The following is a 17,055-nucleotide window of genomic DNA, read 5'->3' as shown; positions in this document are numbered from 1 at the left end:
TTCCATAATTGTTCACCGCAATTCATGTCGGGCAGTCTTTGTGGCCACATTATTCGCTCGAACTCCCCAGAATGTTTTTCAAACCAACTGCGAACAATTGCAGCCCAGTCACATGGCACATATTCATCCATAAAAATTCCACCGTTGTTTGGGGACTTGAAGTCGATGAATGGCTGCACGTGGTTTCGAAGTAGTCGAGCATCCAGAGGACTCAGTCCATTACATGTAAACACAGCCTACACTGTTACTGAGCCATCACCAGCGTGCACTGTGCCTTGTTGACAACCTGTGTCCATGGTTTCGTGAACCCAACCATCAGCTCCTACCAACTGAAATCGGGACTCATCTCACCAGGATAACGTTTTCCAATAGTCTAGGGTCCAACCGATATGGTCACGAGCCCAGGAGCAGTGTTGCAGCCAGTGTCGTGCTGTTAGCAGTCACTCGCGGCGGTCGTCTGCTTCCATTGTGCATTAACTCAATATTTCGGCGCACTATCCTAACGGATACGTTCATCACATGTCCCACAGTAATTTCTGCAGTTATTTCACACAGTTGCTTGTCTGTTAGCACCGACAACTCTGCACAATCGCCGCTGCTGTCGGCCGTTAAGTGAAGGCCGTCGGCCACTGCGTTGTCCGAGGTGAGAGCTAACGCCTGAAATTTGGTACTCTCGTCGCACTCTTGACACTGTGGATCTCTGAATATTGAATTCCCTAACGATTTCCGAAATCGCATGTCCTTTGCGTCTAGGTCCAATTAACATTCCGCGCTGAAAGTCTTGTTAATTCCCGTCCGGCCGCAATCATGTCGGAAACGTTTTCACATGAATAACCCGAGTAGAAATGACACTCCGCCAGTGCACTGTTATTTTATAGCTTATCTACGTGATACTGCAGCCGTGTGATTATGTGCATATCCTATACCATGATTTTTGTCATCTCAGTGTTTACGGCTGCTGGTTCGGTCCAGGAGCGCAAAAATTCCTCAAGAATTTGCACCACTAATGAAGCTTCCTGCAATACGTCTACAGAGAAAGTGATGTGTTGTGACTGGCGTGTTCATTAGTTATCTGCATTTGCTCATAGATGTTTGCACTGCCGTCAAACAAATACGAAATGTGAGACGAATGACGGCTACCGATAATTGTTCTGTATTGCGTTTGCACGCGTACCACAAATTTGTGTGCAAATACGGCGGTTGTCTAATTGGCACGTCTCTGTCACTTCGCGAAGTTCAGTGTTTCCTTTTCGTAATTGCTTCCAAATATAGCAGATATTTCGGAGTAGTATGTATATGGAATCGTTTCTGTCCACGAAACCCATACGCCAAGCATTGCAGAAGTTATAATAAGATCCGCACTCGCCGATGATTATAATCAGATCTCTCTGCTCTAAGTATTAAATACACGACTGTGTAAAGTTACTTGGCTATTCGGCGTTTTTCTTGCTATAACAGTATTATCCCTGATGGACTGCAGAAAAGATTTGTCAAATATTTTTTTTTTCTAATTTCTCGGCTGGGTGCATTTCCAAACACTGCATTTGTGAGTTATCGTAAGAGGTGAAGATTTGTACGCGAGCTGTCTGAGAATCATGCCAAATTTTAAATGAGAGGTTTTGAATTGCAACTACACTGTTGGCCATTAAAACAGCAACACCATAACTGTGAATATATGATATGTATTCACAGATGTTAATACGAACAACGATCAGCTGTATAAAGGAATGATAACAGTGAAAATTTGTGCCCAGCCGGCACTCGAACCCGGATTTCTCGGTTTATGCGAGCAATCGCCTAACCCGTTTTGGCTACCCGTGCACGACATACGGCCGGACTCGAACTTCCGTACCCCGTCGTTCTTGTATTACACTACTGGCCATTAAAATTGCTACACCGCGAAGATGACGTGCTACAGACGCGAAATTTAACCGACAGGAAGAAGATGCTGTAGTATGCAAATGATGAGCTTTTCAGAGCATTCACACAAGGTTGGTGCCGGTGGCGACACCTACAACGTGCTGACATGAGGGAAGTTTCCAACCGATTTCTCATACACAAATAGCAGCTGACCGGCGTTGTCTCGTGAAACGTTGTTGTGATGCCACGTGTAAGGAGGAGAAATGCCTACCATCGCGTTTCCGACTTTGATAAAGGTCGCATTGTAGGCTATCGCGATTGCGGTTTATCGTATCGCGACATTGCTGATCGCGTTGGTCGAGATCCAATGACTGTTAGCAGAATATGGAATCGGTGCGTTCAGGAGGGTAATACGGAACGCCGTGCTGGATCCCAACGGCCTTGTATCACTAGCAGTCGAGATGACAGGCATCTTATCCGCATGGCTGTAACGGATCGTGCAGACACGTCTCGATCCCTGAGTCAACAGACGGGGACGTTTGCAAGACAACAACCATCTGCACAAACAGTTCGACGACGTTTGCAGCAGCTTGGACTATCAGCTCGGAGACCATAGCTGCGGTTGCCCTTGACGCTGCATCACAGACAGGAGCACCTACGATGGTGTACTCAACGACGAAACTGGGTGCACGAATGGCAAAACGTCATTTTTCGGATGAATCCAGGTTCTGCATAAAGCATCACGATGGTCGCATCCGTGTTTGGCGACATCGTGGTGAACGCACATTGGAAGCGTGTATTCGTCATCGCCATACTGGTTTGGTGGGTAGCGAAACTTTCACAGTAAATGTATGGAGATCCATTTGCTTGTCCACTTCGCTTTCTCTGAAAGTTCCAGTCAGGGTGTATTTCTTCCGTTTGTCACTGGTAATCACTATCATCCAACATTGCCTCTTGTAAAGGGGGGTGTGGTATGTAAAGCAAGTTCCATCAATTTCTAAACTGCATTCAGCGTATAATCAGACATCGTGTACTTCATATCCATAATTTTTTTGCATCTTACATGTTTTTTTTTAAGAATAATTCGTCGACAGTACCTAATTGTAATTCGTTCTAGTAGCATCCCAATAGGAATGATCGGTTTGATGCGCTAAACTGAAGTAAAACCACAAAAAGATACTTCTTTTATCGAAATCCATAGGTATAGGTTGTCAATGGCGGCCTCATGTTAATTATTTTCAGGAGTTGAGTATTCAGTTGCAGTATTCCAACATTAGGCAACCACAGGTGGGGTTTAGAACTGTACCTTATCTTCGAGGTCTCCGTGACGCTATTTTTCAACAAAATTATGCAAGACCTACCTCAATGAAGAGGGACAACAAATGCTGTCCTGGCTAGCTCGTTCTCCAGATTTCTGGGCATGGGTCGCCAACGACCGCCACTGGCACTGAGTTGAAGCAGCATGGAATAAAGTACTCTCTGTCATCCAAACTCATTTCGCTTCGACGCCCAGTCAGTTTAGAACCATTATTCTTGCCAGATGTGCCATCTCTATGTATTAAATTTCGCAGCCCGTGTAATCGTAACTTAGCAAGAAATTTTAATCACGTATTCTTTCCACCGAACTGAATGAGCACAATAAGTAAAATTTCGTTATTTGCTATCTTTCCTGTGTCTCCATTTTTAATGGCCAGCAATTATTCAGAGGAGGGTGCGGAGTTGGGTATTGTAAATGTACGGTGCTGCAGTGTGTTTTACGTCAAGGCCGCTAGGAGCAGCATTTTGTGAACAAGACGGAATCATACCATTGCGCCAACTTCTTCAGTTCGCGTTACGCTGCAGCTACGCGTGGAACTGTTATATAGAACACTTTTTAGTTGTGCGGTTGGAGTTAGATATTTTGTCTTGCAGTGAACTGCGTAGCTTCAATACGGTTGTAGGTAAGCGCTGCACATTAACAATTACATTAGTAACTGGCTAACTCGGGGCACAGCCATCTGATGCCATTTACAGGTTGCCTGTCTGACGGCGTTCAGCGGCAACAAAATATTTTATTTCCAATATTTTGACCGAATTTAACACATTAAAATGCTGTTATAAGCTACTCATTAAGACTTATATTCTTATGCCAACGTTTTAACACAGTTAGTCAAGTATTACAGTTAGAAACTGTACATATTTCTTCGTCATCCCGTTTTTGAGAATGACAGTACTTAAATGACTGCCACAAAGTGATGATACGAAAAAGGTTCAACACTTAATACATTTTCGCTGTTCATGCACTAAAACTACAGTACTAGACGTGGCGTTTTAATTCCTTATTTCTTTACTGCTATTTCTATTCGCAACAGATTTTGCAGACAGTATCTAAATGTACTACTGAATGTACCTGCAAAAATATATCACTTTACACATAAACCATTAGATATGACGTCATAAACATTGAGAAACTTGAAAAACTGGGTTTTGCATATAACGGGGCACAAATTACCCATACTATACTCTTCCAGTGTTTGGACGAGCAGTTTGCGACTCCCAAAAAACTTTAAACATAATCCTAAACCTTTCATAAACTTTTTCTCGCTTACAGGCTTATCGTTAGCTATTGTCTTCGACAGCGAGTATTCATCAGAGACAAAGGTATCGTCAGGAGCGCCCCACGTAATTCTGATATAACCGCTGTTGTTCACTATATACAAAAATGATCTGGCGCCCAGGATGGGCAGCTGTCTGCGGATGTTTGCTGATGATGCTGTGATGTATGTGGAGCTGTCGTTGTTGAGTGACTGTAGGACGATACAAGATGACTTCGACAAAATTTCTAGTTGGTGTGATGAACGGTACTAGCTCTAAATGTAGCAAAATGTAGCTTAATGAAGGTGAGTAGAAAAAACAAACCCATAATGTTCGAATACAATATTAGTAGTGTGCAGCTTGACACAGTCATGTCAATTAAGTATTGAGACATAATGTTGAAAAACAGTATGAAATGGAATGAGCATGTGAAGACTGTAGTAAGGAAAGCTAATAGCAGAGTTCGATTTATTGGGAGAATTTTACGAAAGTGAGGTCCATTTATAAGGAGACCACATATATAACAGTAGTTCGAGCCATTAATGAGCACTGTTTGAGTGTTTGGTATCCGCACCAGGTCGGATTAAAATGAGACGTCAAAGCGATTCAGAGGCGGGCTACTAGATTTGGTGCCAGCAGGTTCTAACAACATGCAGGTATTGTGGAGATGCTTCGGGGACTCAAACGGGAACCACTGGAGTAAAGGCAACGTTGTTCCCGGAGAGCAGTGCTGAGAAAATTTGGAGAATCAGCACGTGAGGCTGACTGCAGAACGATTCTACTGATGCCAATGTACATTTCGTGTAAGGATAATAGAGATAAGATTAGACACATTAGAGCCCTCTGTCTGTGTGCGAGTGGAACAGAAAAGAGTAGTAGGGGGACAAGGCCGCAATTAATTAGTGCAGGTTGCCTACATCAGGGACAGGTATGTCCCTGATGTAGGCAACCCGCACTAACAAAATGCACCATAAACAACCTTGTCCCCCTACTAAGATTATGACTAGTAGTGATGTAGCGTATCCTCCGCCTCGCTCCATATGGTGGCTTGCGGGGTGCGTACGTAGATGTAGATCCAACACATCAACTCATTTATAAATTAAACGTCAGATTTTTGAAACTGTTTTATTCAGGCGAGTTCGATCCTGTAAAGAATCGGGGATTTACTGATGTATACTGAGATATATTGTGGGACAACACTGTAGTAGCGACAGTGTTATTGTGCGACCCCTTGTGGTTCTGTAAACTTTTTATTGTCATGACACGCAGTGGGGCAGGTTGTCGCATTGTTCGCAAAATCTATGGCTGAGTCCAGAGGTGAAAGGGTGGCGAAAAGCCGAAGCATAGATCTGCAATGAAGACAGTGGAAAGAGTTGAACAATCGAAACATCAACAGAAAATAAAATAGAAATACTTGGAGAGGAAAGGACGTAAGCAGAAAAACGCGTTTGTAAAGCCGTATGTTGAAAACAACTTCAGTAAATTCTTGTGACGAAAATGAAGCTCAAGCGGTTTTAAACATGGATCGCAATTTTTGGCCTTCAGTGGCTGCACTGCAAGAGATAGCCGCGGAAAATGTGCCAGGAGAGACCCAAATTATACGAGTATTTGTCATGGCTGCAACTGACAACACGAAACGTAAGAGTTACTTAATATTTAATAAATTTGATTTATTGTTGTCAAGTTTATTCTTGTTCAAAGTACGAATTTTTCGGGTACTGTGCATGTCATCATTTGTGTTAAAGTTCTACATAAATATATACAGATTCTAACGAAACGCTTCCCGCATTACGTCATTATGCCTCGGAAAATAATCTGTAACTCCTTACTGTCTGCTGTTACCACATATCCTACCTGAGGGCAGAAGTCCTGCACATCAAATCCATCACTTTTTAGTCATTCACCGGTCAGTACGCATGTTTTGCGAGGCTAAATTCAATATAAAATGTGCCGAAAGGATTGCTATTTCTAATATCTTCTTATAGGCATTTCCCAGTTGTTGGGATCATTGTAAAAAGTATGGGATTCCATAATTTGTAAAACTGTCACCTCGTATTTTACAGTAACCATTTCCCTTTTTCTAGCTGTTACTGTCTAGAAATTAAACATTTTAACACGTTTGAATTATCTGTATTGCAAGTACGGTGACCGTTAACCGCTTAATTTTTTTTTAATATTTGTCCGTCAACTCCCAAAACTAATTATGTAATTTTTTTTCTTTCAGGTAAGTGTTCCTTCTGATGTGGACTGCAGTATGCGGTAAGAGAATGCATGTTTTTCTTTACATTTGATGCTCTGACTTGTTTCCGCAAGAGATAAACACAGCATAAACAGTAACTTAAGTTTTGACGAATAGTTTTGGACTAATCTTGTCGACTTTTTTCCTATTACATGTGTACAAAAAATTTGCCAGTAGTTCTGGTCACGTTATTGCTACATAATCCTTTAGCTTGTTCGAGGTAAACCTTAATACGTAGAAATGGCACATTTATCAAACAATAACACAAGGGATGGTTTAGATGATCTCTGTAGGTACAGACATTCAGTATTTATTTCGTGACGCGCAGGTACTGGTGAAACTAGTGCGATGTTCAACTCGTTTAGTGTCTTGTATTTACTGACCTGATGATGGCAATTCCATATCTAGATGTAACACGAAATCTGATATAATTAAATTTTCCTCGAGACATTTGAGACTCATCTTTATGTACGAGGATGATGTAAGCTGAAGATGTGAATTGAAGTTTGTGTTAGGGAGGGTATGGGACTAAGTCAGTCAAGTTATAGAGCTGTGATGGTGTAACGGCTAGCAGATCTGCCTCATAAGCAAAGACACCTGAGATCAAGTCCAGGCCATGGCAAAAAATGTAATTCACTTCTTTAGCTTCCATCATTATCGTAATACGAAACGATACAGTCAGCAACTTGTCGTTCAAAAATCAAATTTTAAGCTAGCGGCTGGTGCCCCGACTGTGACTCACGCGCCCGGGATCGATTCCCGACGCGGTAGACGCTTGTCGTAAATGCTCAAAGCAGCGAATATTCCGGTAGATTGTTAAGCATTAGCTTAACACCTGAAACAGCTACCTGTCTGCAACCTCTTTCAGACTCTCTCCCCCACACCTCGTGGCGTGGCGTGTTTACCTCAATCATACACGTATTACGTTTGCAGTAGTTAATTGCATTAATTCTTTTTTGGAATGCAGATCCTTTTAAATGGCGTGGAATCCTTGTGCAGTAAGTTTAGGGCTGGGTAATCATTTGCCGGCACTACAAACGCGCTGTCACTCTTGAGTTACTGGATGCAAAGTGAAGAATGAATAAAACTTCGAACCATTTTTCCAGGCAGTAGCGTGTTCACTTCAGTCTGTGCCCGTTCTCTCGTTGCGTTCATGCGTAACCAATCCGCGCTACAGGCGTTCAACTACATACGAAACATGTAGTCATCAATACGTAATGAAGGCCCATCCACAACAATTTCGTTCTCATTTGCGATGTCGCTTTCATATTTTCAATATGAGGAACTCGTCTTCTTTTGTCTACTTCTTCTTTTGTTTTTTTCTCCTTGCATCCACGAAAGAAAATTGGTGCGAAATGAGGACAATGAAACAATAAAGTGCAGTATGTCCTTGCTAGTGAGCTGGTAGCCTTCACTGTTAGCTCCGCTCAAATTTGCCGACACGCAGTAACTGCAGCATCCCGGTCTGCTATCACAAACTGTTGCATTTCTAACATTCTCTCAGTTCTTGAAAGTACTTCATTATTTATGCGAACTCGCTACTTGCATCTTTTCGCATCCATTGAAAGGTATGACTTCTTGCTTTTAAAGGGTCTGTAACTTCGTATTAAAGATTCACTTCTTTTACTGCGAAGTTCCGGACAAAAATTCCTATTGCAGTCTTTCACTTCTTTGTATCGAATATAATTCAAATCGAAAAGGAAGCAAAGTAAGTGTGTACTTCCGCTCTTCCTGTCTGTTTTTTTTTATATGCAAGCAATGAAACACAGATTCAACAGAGGTAATATGAAGCATTTTTCTGTAAAACACGAACCGGTTCATGGATTGCAAAAGTTTACTAAGAATTATTATTTTAGTTTATTTCTTTGTTGTCGGCGGTCGAGTTACTGCCTATACGTTAAACACCCGCCTGACATTTTGCAGGGTACTCACTAAGTTTAAGTGCGAGAAATTTGGGCCATTACTGTGTACGTAGTAAATCTTACTCTGAACGTGGCACCGTAAGAATTAGGTAATACTATCTTCACCCCAAGTTTCGTTTTAACACCGCAGTGCTTTACTAGCAGGACTGTGATGGAGGTGGTTTGTCAATGCGTTTCGTTGAATAAAGTAGTGCATCGTTCTTAAGGTATGCTGACATTTGCCACGCCGGACTTTTGCCTCGCCGGACATTTGCCACGATTTTACCTGCTCCGAAGGGTTGGGTCCCTTGTCTCCCCCTCCTCCTCCTCATCGCTTACTGAGCCTTTCCGCTGGTTTGCTTAACATAGAACCAGAATCTCTTTGGATTTTCCGCCACATTTCTAGAGAGAGTTTCGTTGTGAAAACTATTATATGCATCTCGCATTGAAATCCGCACCAAATTTCGAGCCTCAGTAACACTTCGCCAATCTGGAAGATTTTGCATTCGTCTAAATTATACTTGCCTTTTTCGGTGCTCCTGCAGCTTTCTGTCGTGTTTTGTGTACCATGGGGGATCAGTTCCGTCTCTTATTAATGTATTTGGTATGAATCTCTTGAGTGCTGTTGATACTATTTTATTGAACTTAAGCCACATATGATCTTCAGTTACATAGTCTGAAGGGATTGAAGACTGTCTCTTAGAAAGACGTCAACCGAATTTTTAGACAATTTGAATGGTCTCGTAAACTAATTGTTCAAAATAATTAAAAAAAGCATTTAGAACAATTAGGGAAGTTGTTTTCTATTTACAATAGGGTCTGAAAATGTATTTTTGTCAACATACGGAAGGTAGATTGAAGTCACTGCCAACTATAATTGTATGAGTGGGGTGCCTATTTGTGATGAGACACAAGTTTTCTTTGAACTGTTCAGCAACTGTTTCATTTGAGACCGGGCATGGGTAAAAGGAGCCAGTTATTAATTTATTCCGGTTGTCGAATATAACCTCTGCCCATTTTAAGTCACAGGGACTATCTGTTTCAAGGTCGCTTGTGAGCTGGAACACACATTACATTATTTTTCCTTAAGTTGTGCTTCTTGCTTCTGTTGCGTTGCAGATCATTACAATTACGGCTTTTCCCTCAAAAACCTAGGATGCTTTCTCTGTGACCCTATAAATACCAGAGCTAAACAATGTAGAACAACAACGTACGTTACAAGCATAGCATTCTGTATTATTTCATTTTCTTATTTCTAACATTTTAAAATTGTACGTCGACTTTCGATGACATGTCAATCATAGATGATCTTATCTGTATTTAGTGAATGTATTTTCAGTCATGTTTTGAACACTGTCCCGCTACACTTTATTAACTAATCTTTCGCCGCAAGGGATATCTCATTTTAGAGAGTAAATTAATATGGAGTAAGTCGTTCTTCTTTTCAAACATTCACACACCCATTTCTTCTTTCCGTATTGTCTTTTGGGCATGCAGTTGTAGTAATTAAAGTACCCACAAATGCAGTGGTTAAAAAGAAATGATTAGTGTACATTCACATTCTCTTTACATCGTTCCTTTCTTGTTGCTCACATGCCGATGGACTGTTTCTATCGCAATCAGTAAGCGTGAAAGGAAGATATCCTACAGACGGAGGGATCTATATTTATACTTGACAGAACTAATTACATACTGACATAATCGTCGGTATTGCTTTCGTTTCCCAAAAGTTATAAATATTTCGATTTCGGAAAAGAAGCTCTGTATTTGGCCAAGATGTCGAAGAAGAAGGTCCCTTACGCGCTGGTTGTGTCGAATAAGATGTGGAGATGGCGGTTTGAAAGCGGACAGAAGTAGGAAGAGCGTCCATTACCTGAGGGATCTCTACCTGGCTAAGGGCAAGTGTGGCAAATGTCCGGCGTGGCAAATGTCCGCCATTCGTTCTTAACGTTCGAGAGAAAATCTACAAGACTAATAAAACTGATTGCATATCTCTTCGTATTCTACACATGTCCTGTGTTGTAGCTAGCTGCGAGGCGGTACGCATCCAATGAGACGTTCGTGTCTTCTACTTTGTTCATCATGTCTGTAATGCAACGTATCTGAACAATTCTATAAATTATTCGTTGTACCTCTAGAGACAGTTGTCGTACAAGAAGATGCGTCAGTGCGGAGTTACGTATGAACCAGTGAAACCACTGCAAAGCGAAAAATTACATTCATTCCTTCGGCGTTGACCTCTGTTGTCAAGTAGATCCCTGCGGTCGTACACGTGACCTACTTTCCATCGACCCAGTGCACGCTAGTAGCGGAAGACGGCGCCCCAAGTGTTACGGATTGAAGACTGGCGTGCCAAGTTAATCTTGGAGCTGGTCTTAAACTTTGGCAACACCCAACTCCTAAGCTGCTTATGGCTTTACAGGCAAGCGCATTAATCCCCTGGCCCTTTAATAGACAGCAGCTCTAATTAGTGTGCCAGCGCAGGTCGCCTTAGCCAAGCTGCCAGAAAGACCGATTCCCATTGGTCAAGCGTTCGGATTCCTTCAAGAGTGTCGGTTCGAATCCTGCCTCGGGCATGGATGTGTGTGATGTCCCTAGGTTATTTAGGTTTAAGTAGTTCTAGGTTCTAGGGGACTGATGACCTCAGAAGTTAAGTCCCAAGGTGATCAGTGCCATTTGAACCATTTTTTTTTAAATTACCACCAGAGAAAGAGACATGGAAATCGTAAGGATAAACAACAAAAAGAAAACACCTCTTCACCGTACAAAAAAATTATAACATTCAAAAAAGCATAGCAGAAAAGAAACAACTCATAAATGATCAGACCAGCTTGGCAAACCACACGCTGTATAAACTGATACACTACTCAATATAACGTTAAATATACAGATATAACCACAGCCGCCATTTACCACTACTATCTCCTCCCAGATTCTGGCCGGCCGGAGTGGCCGAGCGGTTCTAGGCGCTATAGTCTGGAACCGCGCGACCGCTACGGTGGCAGGTTCGAATCCTGCCTCGGGCATGGATGTGTGTGATGTCTGTAGGTTAGTTAGGTTGAAGTAGTTCTAAGTTCTAGGGGACTGATGACCACGGCAGTTAAGTCCCATAGTGCACAAAGCCATTTGAACCATTTGAACCTTTCTTTCGGTACATTATTCCCGTATAAAAAAGTTCAGGACCTGTTGAACCTTTCCCTTGGGAGTAGTAGTGGTTCCCGGTCACGAAAACACAACGGGCAGGAGAGAACTTTGCTGCGACTAAGCCCTTAGATGCAGCATACAATGACGCCATTAGCTCAGGATGATACGACGGTCGGTCGGTACGGAAGGGCCCTCTAGGGCCTGTGGACGGAGTTTACGTAAATGATACGGAGTTAAGTACTTCAGCATTTAACTCACAGTTTTTGCACCATATAGACAGCCACTGACGGCGTGCAAAGAGACGCGCGCTCCTGAATGCAGGCCTCTGGTGACCTTGAAACGGGCTGCCTTTCCTCCGGGTGTCGCCGTCGCCTCAGGGGCGATGGGGGGGGGAAGCGCTGTCGTAAGAGGCGCTCGCGGCCGGGGACGCGATGGCACCCAGTGTGCAGGCGCCGCTCGCGGCGGAATTTATTCATTGAGCGGGGCGCGCGTGTTTTTGTTCCATCCGGCGCCGGCGCTGTTATTCTTTCATGGTCCCTCCCTCCCTTCTGGAACACTGCACCTTTTTTTTGTCGTGTTTCGCTCACTCGACCGAAGTTCCGTATGGTTCGCTGTCATCCGGAGGCGCGTGTCAGGAAAGCGAACACGACGGCAACTAAAAAAAAAAGGTAGCCGGTTCTTTGAAGTAGAGAATACTGGCAGTAGTTCTTTCAGCGGTGTTGTTGAATTGTGTCAGTTCAGCTACCACTTTCTGGGGACCGATGGTCTTTGTAGTCTGAACCCTTCGATCCCCACTGTCCAACCGACCAACCAACCACTTTCAGTTGTTGAATCATAGTTCCAACGATCTCCTTTATATCCCAGACTATCGGAGTCGGTGGTCTAGCAGTAAGGCGCGTGCCTGGCAATAGAGGGGTCGCGGCATCGAATCCCGACCGGACCACGGAAATTTTCATTGTCTCTTTCACCTAGTCTTCAGCACTCAGTGACTTGAGGGTGCGCCTGGAACGACCCGTGGTTCAGATTCCACATGAAAATCTAGATCGCCTTTCCCTAGTTGGATAACTGGGGTAGTTTAGGGACACGCAAGTCGCCAAAGTAGCGTGTAGTTGAAAGACTTGCCCCCGGCCACTGAACCACAAGAAATTAGTATTATCATCATTATCATTTTCTTAGAGCCCATCTACATCTACATCCATGCTCCGCAAACCACCAGACGGTGTGTGGCGGAGGGTACCTTGAGTACCTCTATCGGTTCTCCCATCTATTCCTGTCTCGTACTGTTCGTGGAAAGAAAGATTGTCGGTATGCCTCTGTGTGGGCTCTAATCTCTCTGATTTTATCCTCCTGGTCTCTTCGCGAGATATACGTAGGAGGGAGCAATATACTGCTTGACTCCTCGGTGAAGATATGTTCTCGAAACTTCAACAAAAGCCCGTACCGAGCTACTGAGCGTATCTCCTTGGAGTTTATCTATCATCTCCGTAACGCTTTCGCGATTACTAAATGATCCTGTAACGAAGCGCGCTGCTCTCCGTTGGATCTTCTCTATCTCTTCTATCAACCCTATCTGGTACGGATTCCACACTGCTGAGCAGTATTCAAGCAGTGGGCGAACAAGCATACTGTAACCTACTTCCTTTGTTTTCGGATTGCATTTCCTTAGGATTCTTCCAATGAATCGCAGTCTGGCATATGCTTTACCGACGATCAACTTTATGTGATCATTCCATTTTAAATCACTCCTAATGCGTACTCCCAGATAATTTATGGAATTATCTGCTTCCTGTTGCTGACCTGCTATATTGTAGCTATGGGATCTTTCTTTCTATGTATTCGCAGCACATTACCCTTGTCTACATTGAGATTCAATTGCCATTCCCTGCACCATGCGTAATTCGCTGCAGATCCTCCTGCATTTCAGTACAATTTTCCATTGTTACAACTTCTCGATATACCACAGCATCATCCGTAAAAAGCCTCAGTGAACTTCCGATGACATCCACAAGGTATTTTATGTATTTTTCCCATGTCCGACTTGAACGCGAGGTCGGCCTGGTTACTATGAATTTGGCGATGTTAGTGGCAGAGTGTGGCCAGATGCCCTTCCTGTCGCCAACCAGCACCCACCGGGACAAAACGAGTGTACCCCAGCTGTCTGCGTCTAGTGTAATCCGTGAAATAGTGCGAGCGTTTCAAATGTCTGCGAGTCGTGTAACTGAGGCGGGACGAGGGGACTAGCCCAGTATTCACCTAGTGGGATGTGGAAAACCGCCTAAAAACCACATCCAGGCTGGCTGGGAGACCGGCCCTCGTCGTTAATCCGCCGGGCGGATACGATCCGGGGCTGGCGCGCCTACCCGAGTCCAGGTAGTAGCACATTAACGCTCTGGGCTAACCTGGCAGGTGTTGTTATTATTATCATCATCATTAACATTATTATATCTCACACCTATTCACTGGACTTAAAAGGGTTATTGGTCTGACACTGGCTTCCTTCAGAAGTGGGTCCCAGCCGTTCTCTGCAGTCTTCCATCCGTCTCACGCCCCAAATGCGGCATTTTCCTCAGAGTGTACGACGGCTGCGCAGAGTGGCACTTGTACTGACAACGAGACCGACCAGCAACCGCAATTTCATTTTTTTTAATGTATTTATGATACGTGATGTTCAGGCCTCAAAAATCAATCCCCAAAACTAGTTAGACGGAACCCTCTATTTTCTCGAGAAAATAGACTCTGAAAATTTCCGAGAGTCTTTGATACCCTAAGATACGGTCGATTTTTCGATAGACATTGTGGCTCTGCGATAGAATACACGCTCGTCATATGGAGGAGCCTGATTTCGATTCCTGGCCAATGCAAGTTTTAAACCAAGATATCGGGTAGTTGTAATTAAAGTGCAGTTACTCACGGAGGTCCGGTGTGGCTGAAATTATCGAATGGCAGCGAAACACGGTAGATATGCCAATGCATTAATGCGGAGCCGATTTAAGCTGAAACAAAATTTGCAATTTTGCCCACCAGGTGCAAATCTGGCGCTGTACCACAACTCGTCGTCATCTCCGGTGCTCATGTTGAACAAACTGTGTACGTGGCGGGTACCGATAAAGTCAGCATTAGCATTTCTCACTTGTTTGACTTCTTTCCTAATGCACTCACAGTCCCAGATTTGCACCTGGTGGACAAACTGGATTTTTTTTTTCTCCAGCGTAAATCAGATCCGCATTAAGTATTATAATCTACCAAGTTTCGCTGCCATACGATAATTGTGGGCCACACTGGAACTCTGCCAGTAATTGTACTTTAATTATAACCGCCAGGTACATGCTCTTCGAGTGTTTCTTTTATGCGTAAGATACATAAAGATGACTTTTTTTTAAAAAAAAAAAAAAAAGATTGATGGTTAATGTAGTGTCGGCAGACTTGCCAACACTATGCACACTAATTGAAAGAGGCGGCCAAGATGCACGCGCTGACTCACGCAGGCGGGCGTTAGGTCTGAAACAGGATACGTAATGAATGCTATAAAGAAAAGTACGTAGCTGCTGGAATACTTAACTTTAATCCATCGTTTGTACACAGCGTTCTTGATGGTACAAGTGAGACTGTCTCTAGATAAAGGCAATATAATGCTAATGGCGCCTTGCTAGGTCGTAGCCATGGACTTAGCTGAAGGCTATTCTAACTATCTCTCGGCAAATGAGAGAAAGGCTTCGTCAGTGTAGTCGCTAGCAAAGTCGTCCGTACAACTGGGGCGAGTGCTAGTCCGTATCTCGAGACCTGTCTTGTGGTGGCGCTCGGTCTGCGATCACTGACAGTGGCGACACGCGGGTCCGACATGTACTAATGGACCGCGGCCGATTTAAAAGCTACCACCTAGCAAGTGTGGTGTCTGGCGGTGACACCACAGTAAAGAATTTATATTTGCAGTGAGAACTGGATTTTTCTGTGTGATACCTAATTAGAAATAAGAAGACGTGCACTTCTAAAAAAATGACAGTGCTATATTTGTTAACTAACATATAAATGGTGATTTTTTTAATGCTTAAACGATGTGAGTTTTCTAACTAAATAAAAAAATCGCTATCGAGACGGGACTCTAACCACTGATTACAATTATCGACCGCTACTTTTTCCCATCTTTATTTATTTAGGTCCGCAGCTCATGGTTTCGCGCTAGCGTTCTCGCTTCCCGAGCACGGGGTCCCGGGTTCGATTCCTGGCGGGGTCAGGGATTTTCACCTGCCACGGGATGACTGGGTGTTGCTGTGTCGTCTTCATCATCATCATCATCATCATCATCATCATCATCATCTTTCATCCCCATCACAGTCGGAGAAAGGCAACGGCAAACCATCTCCATTAGGACCTTGCTTAGCACGGTGGTGCGGGTCTCCCGCGTCGTACCTCTACGCTCTGTCAAGAAGCGTGGGACTTCATTCCCGTATTTATTTAGGCTTCACAGCAAGGCTACTGGAACATACACCTTTTTTTTAAAAATGTGCATCGACCAGGAATCGAACGTAGTCTCCCACATGTGAGAGGGGAGCATATGACCACACTGCCTGGTGAAGAATTGACCATAGTTTACGGTACTGAAGACACACAGAAAACAGAACCACACTGCCTGGTGAAGAATTGACAGTAGTTTACGGTACTGAAGACACACGGGAAACTTCAAAGTCGGTTTTCTCGAGAATTTTTGAGAACTGCTTCGAACTGTTAAGGTTGATTGATACTTGAGTTCTGAACATCGTGTACCGTACTCACAGTCTACCAGCGAAAAGCTGCTGATCCGCGCTAGATCCCTATACTCCATAGAAGTCATTCTGCCAAAGTGTTCTAAGCGCTTTTCCCAGCTCCGCCGAAAATCACTCGCACCGCCTGCTATAGATGGGGCGTGGAGTAGCTTTTGTGTGTGTGAAGTCTACCATTAAATGCCGTTTGATGTTCATTACACACATGTGTTTTGACACTGGACTTCATTAATTAAATGATAAAGTGAACAAATATCCAGAGTTGCAGCACAAATTAAGAACTTTGTTTTGGAAGAAAATATGAGAAGTTAATTTTGGAAAAAAAAATGGAAACTTTCAACGCGTGAAAAATAGGTGATTCTCGAGAATTAATCAAGTAAAATAAAATGTAAGTTCCAAGAATGATTGCCTAACGAAATAGTGGGGTCCACACGACAGATACCGAACGTGCGATCGTAAATCGATCATGTGACTCTGGTGGCGGGCGTTATGAGTATGTTTACGGTGGGCATTACAGCAACTACAAAAGAAGACCGCTACAAAAAACTTGCAATTGCAAAGGAGACGACTTACCTTACTC

General features: G+C 43.4%; 1 protein-coding gene across 1 annotated transcript in view; it reads left to right on the top strand.

Annotated features, from left to right (window-relative positions):
• Positions 1 to 6,771, top strand: part of LOC126484751 (neural-cadherin-like) — a 395,219-nt gene extending 388,448 nt beyond the window's left edge. Inside the window, exon 14 of the mRNA XM_050108346.1 lies at positions 6,659 to 6,771. Coding sequence (XP_049964303.1) covers positions 6,659 to 6,675 — 17 coding nt within the window. The 3' untranslated portion in view covers positions 6,676 to 6,771. The remainder of the gene's footprint in view (positions 1 to 6,658) is intronic.
• Positions 6,772 to 17,055: the final 10,284 nt, after the last annotated feature.

The sequence above is a fragment of the Schistocerca serialis genome, chromosome 6 (assembly GCF_023864345.2).
Source record: "Schistocerca serialis cubense isolate TAMUIC-IGC-003099 chromosome 6, iqSchSeri2.2, whole genome shotgun sequence".
Classification (NCBI taxonomy): Eukaryota; Metazoa; Arthropoda; class Insecta; order Orthoptera; family Acrididae; genus Schistocerca; species Schistocerca serialis.
This window is presented reverse-complemented; position numbering and strand designations above follow the sequence as displayed.